General features: G+C 46.5%; 2 protein-coding genes across 2 annotated transcripts in view; both read left to right on the top strand.

Moving 5' to 3' along the window:
- The first annotated feature begins 590 nt into the window (after positions 1 to 590).
- The window catches only part of GLB1 (galactosidase beta 1), a 46,759-nt gene continuing 40,088 nt past the window's right edge, over positions 591 to 7,261 (top strand). The window contains exon 1 of the mRNA XM_075083500.1: positions 591 to 712. Coding sequence (XP_074939601.1) covers positions 659 to 712 — 54 coding nt within the window. The 5' untranslated portion in view covers positions 591 to 658. The remainder of the gene's footprint in view (positions 713 to 7,261) is intronic.
- On the top strand, positions 599 to 6,006 carry TMPPE (transmembrane protein with metallophosphoesterase domain). The gene is made up of 2 exons (XM_075083502.1): positions 599 to 712; positions 3,392 to 6,006. The coding sequence occupies exon 2, from the start codon at positions 3,481 to 3,483 to the stop codon at positions 4,798 to 4,800; it is 1,320 nt and encodes a 439-aa protein (XP_074939603.1). The 5' UTR covers positions 599 to 712; positions 3,392 to 3,480; the 3' UTR covers positions 4,801 to 6,006.

The following is a 7,261-nucleotide window of genomic DNA, read 5'->3' as shown; positions in this document are numbered from 1 at the left end:
TGTGTCAGTCATGGCTGATATTCACACCCCTCAGCTCATAATTGGTTAATTTCTTTCTCATTTCAAGTTAAAGGTACAGTTGCCTTTAAATTTACCACGCATCCCCGGAGAGTGAGGGGCTTATTTGAGTAGAAGGTTTTCTGGCCTGTGAGTGTGATTTTTGGTATTATAATGAGGATAGGTCACCTAAAGGACACTTAGTTTTAGATCTCATCAACGTCCCAATTAGTTGTTCTCCTTGACTATACACTTTGTCACCCAGTTCTCAGCGTCTTCTGAGGCGGGATGTTCCCTCCTATCGGTCTCTCAGCTCTCCTCAAGGATACAGTCGGAAAACAAACGCTTCTCTATCTCTCAGCCCCCCCTCTCGGGCCGCCAAATTCTGTTTTGCCAGGCTCACGTGGTTCATTACTATTACTCCGAAGAAAATTCTATTTTCTTCGGGATATCAATGGCAGAGCGCCAGTGCTGTGGGTGCCGGTGGGAGGCGGGGGGTGCCTGGCCTGCGCCAGGCGGTTCCCCGGGGCGGGGCGGGGCGGGGCAGGCCCGGCTCGGCCCGGCCCACCGGGGCCCTCAGCTGACGGCGCCGTATCACGGGACGCCGGGCTGAGGAGCGGTCGCTCCGCTGCTGCTTCCTTCTTTGCCGCCGCCGTCCATCATGCTGCGGCTCCTGCTCCCGCTTGCCGGCTTGGCGGCGCTCCTCCGGGCGGCGGTGAGTCCCCTCGCCCGCTGCTCCCCTGAGGGTACCCGCTCCGCGGCGGCGGGGGGCTGCGCCGTGCGGCCCCTTGGGGGTGGCCCTGGCTCCCGGCTGGTAGGGGGCCTCCCCCGCCCGCCCCCGGAGGAAACGGCCTCCTTCCCGTGAGGAGGCCTGTCCGCCGCCGCGCCGGGCCTTCGGCCTCGCCGGTGTGTGCGGAGGCAGCCCTCCCGCCCCGGCGGGGAGCCGTGCCGCCCGTTTCGGGGAGGGTGGGGGGGGTGGCCGGGGTCGCTGCCCGCCGGCCGGGGCGGTGCTGCACTCCTCCCACCGCTCAGGCTCCGCGCCGAGGAATAACGCATTGCAAGGCCTCATGAAGCAACCTACGGCGGCGGGGGGGTCGCGGAAATCGAGCTGCGGACACCTGACACCGAGAGTCTGTTAGCAGGTCCCATGGGAAAACTTACTCTTCCTGGGGCGAGGGAGAGGAGTTTTTCCTGTTCTGCCCTGGTTCAGCATCAACTGGTCGGTGCTTTCTCCAGTGGCACGCTGTGCTCCCGCCTAACTGGGGGCCTAGGGAAATCCTTAGTCTTTGTAGTTACTGCGGGAGCTATGCCTTGTTGCTTATTCCTTGAGTTTGAAGCAGAATGTTACCATTATCTTGAGAGATGTTGCTGATTGAATGATGCACAGGTGGTTAAAGCTGTGAGAGACCTTTATCAAAGGGAAGCTTGGTTGACAAGGGGTACGGTTTCTCAGGAGTGTGGAGTTATGGCCAAGACTTCAAAAATTCTGAAGGGGTGAGTAAGAGGAATGGAGAACCAATACTCACCAAATTTGGTAGTATTAGAAGAGGGGCACTTGGTGGATTTACTTAGATTAGTTTAAAACAGATAAAATACTCAAAGTATACAGTGAATTTCAGGAATTTGTTGCTACAGGAGTTTGTAGAAGCTAAACTAAATGGGTTTCATAAACAACATCTAAAAATGACTAGGCAAGGGTTTGCCTTCCAGCATCCCTAATGTAACAGCTTTGTCTGCTAGAGGAGTAGGAAGGAAGCAGACCGCAGATGGTGGCTGGGGTCAGTGTTTCTTATTGCTGTTGTACAGACAGAATACGGCCTGCTCTCTGGAGAAACTGTGGATGGAGACGAGTAGGGCATTTCTTATACTCTTACCTTCGTATCTTTGTTTTCTCTAGAGGCATGTATGTAAAATAGCACTCTTTTTTTAATAGCATTGTAACAGCTGAGAGACCTTGAGGAACTGAAGCTGGGAGGCACATTTTCTCTGTCGACCCACTGTTCCCTAGCCAAGCAATAAGGGAAGGGGTCTTAAAACTTGGTCTGGTCCTCAAAATATAGTGGGGTCCTATCATCACAGAGGTGCTAATGTTCTTTTAAATTAGTTTGGGAAAGTATGTGCTGCAGATAAGCAACCTGTCAGACTTGGGTTTGTAGGCTTCCGGGCTCAGGCTCACTGCAGAGCCCTACAAGACTGCTTTTGTGCCCTAGTTCTGCGATATCTTTGGCTGTAATGATTACTTACTTTTTCTCTAGATAAGTGTGGACTGAGAGACAGGAAGTGTTTTGAAAGCCATGCAGTGACATACACTTACTTTAAATAAGGTAGTTATCTCTGTCTTGGTCTCTGTTATATGTTATGAAAGACCATCCAAACTTTTTTTCAACTGTGGTTAGAATAGAACAGTAGGTTTATTTTAAATAGAAATGTGCAAACTGGCACGAGTAGGAACTCTATGAACTCTGAGCAAAATACAGAACAAAACCGGGAATTCCAGTACGATTCAAGCGTAACTGATGCTTGCTTATTTATTTTCAATCTGGGAGTAGAGATGCATTAGTCTTAGTGCTCCCTTTACTTCTGAAGGAGCACAGTGTGTGATGTTTTAATCCCTTTTCAGCTTAATTGCATCCTGGTAGACGAGGATATGCTGAAATAAGTGTTGAGTCTTGGGAACTGTACATGTAGTAGAAGGGACCGGGAAGTGAGTAGCAAAACACAATGTGGGTTTCACTGGTTCTACCGATTTTGAGGGCTTCGGGGAGGTCTTATTCACAGCTGGAGGCAAGGATATCTGCTGATACATCATCTGCAATTTCTGGGACTGCAGCTGCATCTGGTAGTTATTCCAGTGGGGATTTCACTGCTGTTGTAGTACCTCTTAGCAGAACCTCTTGCATTCAGTAAGAATGATGTAGGGTGATACCTGCTTTTGAAGTGGAGCCCAATGCTTGAGAACAACAGAAAACGTATGTGCTAAGTTAGCAGCAGAAGCAGCTTAGTCACGGAACATGTATGGGGTTTACAAATGCTATAATGATTGTTTACAAATACTATAATGATTGTTTCAAGCACTCATTGTATCACTGTTGTGATCTATTGCCATCTACTATAAGGAAGTCCTAATGAGGAAATAGCATATTAAAAAAACAAAGGGGGAGGAGTCATTGAAGAAGGCAGGCAGGGAGCTCAGAGGTGGACTGACAGAGTCTTGTGTTTTCAGTTGTCTGATTTATTCCACACCTGGAAATCTCCTCCCTGTCTTTATGATAGTGATTCTGCATGACCCAGTGTCCTGGGTAGCATGTACAGAGTAACAGTCCGTTATGGCAGTCTGGGAAAAAGGGAATGTGTGTAATATTTTAAAACGGCTGATACTGGTTCCTGGTTGCAGGCTTTGTTGACCCAAGGCATCCCTTCATAACCACACTATTGCCTACTGGAGACTTCTGCAGAACAGAAGGGAACGGTCAGGAAGCAAAGATGATCTCCTTCAAGCAACTGCCTCTTGAAGCCAAGGCTGCAGTGGCTGCAGGAGTGGTTTTCTTCTCCATGATGCTATCGCGGAGTTACCTGGCAGAACAACTCGAGCTCAGGACGCGGCGTTGGCTTCTGAGGCTGCAGATGGCGCTGTTTGCTAACGCGCTCATGTTGATAGGATCGCTTCACGTGTGGAGAAGCACAGTCACCGCGTTCTCCAGGTCTTCAGCTGCCAGCTCCTTCTGTTTCATGCCGTGGAAAATAGCCGTGTTCATGTTTCTGGCTTTGGCTCACTCAAGCTTCTTTACGTTGCTATTTCTTGTCGCAGAAGAGCCGTATTTCTTTTCTTTAGCCGCCTACACTTGCCTGGGGGCCTATATCATTCTTATCTTCTTCCTCTTCACCCTGGGGTCCGTAGAGCAGGCTTACAAGTTCTTGGCTGGGAGAGGTGCTAAGGCAGGCACTGGCAACAAGAACAGCAGAACAGCGATGAAACCAGTTTTGGCAGTCATGCTGACTGTTGTGCTGACTGTTGTCGGGCTGTTAAATGCTTCCCGGCCTCCCACAGTGAATTCGGTGGAGGTTCCAGTTCACAAGCTGCCCTCAACAATGAATAATCTGAAAGTGGTGTTGCTTTCAGATATCCATCTGGGGCCTACAGTTGGGAAGACCAAGCTCGCCATGATTGTGAGAATGGTTAAGGCTTTGAAACCAGATATCACCGTGATTGTCGGGGACCTGACTGACTCTGAGGCAGAGATCATACGACCTGCTGTTGAGCCTCTTGGAGAACTTAACTCCCCTTTGGGGACTTACTTTGTCACAGGAAACCATGAGTACTACACATCAGATGTTAGCAACTGGTTTGAGCTGTTAAAATCGTTTAACATTCGGCCACTACATAATGAGAATGTGAAGATTGTTTCACCGAAGAGCACTGATGACTGGTTCTGTCTGGCTGGCGTTGACGATATTGAAGCAGATGTATTGCGCTACTCAGGGCATGGCATGGACTTAAGAAAAGCTCTCAGAGATTGTAGCAGTGAGCATGCAATAGTGCTGTTAGCTCATCAGCCGATTGCTGCAAAGTGGGCCCTTCAGGAGAGACCAGACATAAATTTAATTCTCTCTGGCCATACTCACGGAGGGCAGATGTTCCCACTAAATGCTGGGGCTTATTTTCTGAATCCCTTCTTTGTTGGCTTGTATAAAGTTGGGCAGAACACCTTTGTCTATGTCAGCCCAGGGACAATGTACTTTGGAATACCCATGAGGCTGGGCAGCAGAGCTGAAATAACAGAGATAATTCTACGTTCTCTTTGAGAAGTTTTCCATTTGACAGGCTTCTGCCTTCCTTTTTGGTCAGTATATCGGCTCTTCTGCTCTGAAAGCAAATCCTTTTTCAGGGAAGCCAGAGAAGATGTGTTAGGGTGGACTTCACCAGGTTCTGTTAAGTCTGGGCAGAAAACACTAACTGTATCTTGGGCATATGAAACAAATTGGGGGCATGTTAATATACTGAAGAAATTAACTCTTTGAGCTCATTATTATTGAGGTTCTGCATTTAAAGATAACACTGATGTCATGGAGATAATGTGTGTCCTGTGCATGTTTAGTAATACCTGTGTCCTGCTGCTACTTCATGTTCCATTGTTTATTATCCATCAAGCAGCTGCCTTACCAAATCTCGGACAGGTGAAGTTCTGATGTCTTGCAGTGAAATCATTCACGCATGTTTTGAGGAAGGGACTACAGAGTGTCCACTGAGTATGTAAACTGTAGAAGCCTTATACTGGAAATGTTTTGGGAAGGGAATAGTTTTGGGTTTTTTACTGAGGCTGAATATCTTTATTGTGCTGTCTGCAGCATGCGCTAGGGCTTTCAGTCTGAGCTGCTTACTGGTACAGCAAGGTGCCAGGCATCACTTCCTGAAATTCAATTTTTTTTTCCAGTTAAAAAGCTGTGGACACTGATATCAAACGGTGTGACAGTAGCTGTCTTTCTGCAGGCATTTTCCCCAGAATAACTGGGCATCTAGTAGTTACTGAAAATAGCTCATAAAAGCAAATGAGAAACAAAACCTGTAATTTACAGAACTTCTGTTGCTGCCTAAGCACAGTTACTGAGTAAAGCACAAAATCCAAAGCTGAAATACTCAGTCGCTTTTCATTGTGTATTTTTTTCTTTATGCTTAATTTCTCTTCTGTGATTTTTGTCTTGCAAGAGGAAGGAGATGCTATTTGAAAACAATGCAGCTAGGTTAATGCTTGAATTTTGTTTAAGGTTTTCATATTTCAAGTAAACAGTGTCCTTTTTAAGATTAAACTCTGCAGCAGGTGACTTTCTGTAATAGCGCTTGTGCATCGATGTCCTGGTTGTCTGATAGGCATATAGCAGAATAACTACTAAAGGATAATGAGGGATGGAGGATTTCTCTGTCTTTTCTTAGAAGGGCTTAACACAAATTAATATTTTCTAATGTCTCAGATTTCCCAGAATTATATTAATAAAAACATTCTTGCTCTCATATCTTTGTGTTCATCTAAGAAAGCCAGGATGTAAATTAACCTGTGTATATTGTCCAGGCTGATAAAAGAGTTGACTTCTGTACATCTTCCTCTCTCCTCCCCTTCTACCTCAGTGTTGCTCTATGAAACACCATGAACAATACAAGTCTGGGAATCCTGCCTCTGGCTCTGAGGTCTCCAGCTGTGGCCACAGGGTCTCCCTTGCTCTGCCTTTCTGCCCACCAGTACCTAGGTTCCTCTCAGGCAGACCTGTGTAGCATGGGGCAAAAGAGACCAGTGCTTACACAGGAGGCTGAGGATGGCAAGACCAGAACTGCGCTGTTCAGTCTTTTCCTGCCTTCCTGTGTGATCCTGAACCAGACAGACTTCTGCTTTATTTTTCAGCTCCTGTTCTCATTTTGCAGGAGGTGTGTGGGGGTGTATTTGAAGAGTACTGTAGGCTTTGAAAAGTTGAGTTTTTTCTGTGAGTGAAATTTTGAAGTTTCACTTCATTCACTCCCTTCAGCTCCCGCAGGCAGTTTCTAACTGCTAAGCTATTTTTGTATCCTGTTCCTCTGTACAAACACCTTGCATTTTTACTCACAAGAGTATTGAGAAATACTGTGAATGTGTTACGTGCACTGGAAGGTTGGTGGAGAAGTCAGTTCTTTTTTAGTCTGAACACTGAACACCTGACCAGCCAGGCTCTCTGCTTGCCAGACTAGATAATTTCTGTTTCCCAGCACCTACAATTCTGTAAATTTTTTTAATGCTTGTGCAATAACATCTGCTTAAGTATCCTAAAGTTTCCACTTGTAACTAGCACTGCCCGCTTGGGGTCCTTTTGAGGATGTCAGTGGTATAGTGTCAAATGGTCTTACGTAGAGAGAACCTTGATATCCTTGGTACCATCTGTTTACTTATCAAAATGCCTTCAGCTAAAAGCTGTGTTCTGGGTTTAGCAGTGCAGAGTATTCTCTCTAGGCCAGTGGTCTGGGATGCTCTTCATTTGTTAGGCTGAGGGTTTTTACTGTGTTCAGACTAATTTTTAAGCATGTTTCCTTATCATGAAGCTTTTGTGGGACTGATGGTGTTAGTTTCCCAGTGAGTTGCTAGTATTCTTTTTCTTCTTTTTCTTTTTTCCCTATGCTTGTTATTTCTTTTCACATTCTATCCAAATGTGTGCAAAAACCTAGCTGAAATGGTCCTTCTGTCTCAGGGATGCATAGATGACTTCATTAATTTGTATGTGCCCCTCTTTGAAGAACTTTGTGTAT

Source organism: Phalacrocorax aristotelis, chromosome 2 (assembly GCF_949628215.1).
Source record: "Phalacrocorax aristotelis chromosome 2, bGulAri2.1, whole genome shotgun sequence".
Classification (NCBI taxonomy): domain Eukaryota; kingdom Metazoa; phylum Chordata; class Aves; order Suliformes; family Phalacrocoracidae; genus Phalacrocorax; species Phalacrocorax aristotelis.
Note: the sequence above shows the minus strand (reverse complement) of the source record. Positions and strands in the feature narration are given on the sequence as shown.

Bases quoted from the DNA above. Each gene is read 5' to 3' on its own strand.
- TMPPE (XM_075083502.1), top strand. From the start codon at position 3,481: ATGATCTCCTTCAAGCAACTGCCTCTTGAAGCCAAGGCTGCAGTGGCT.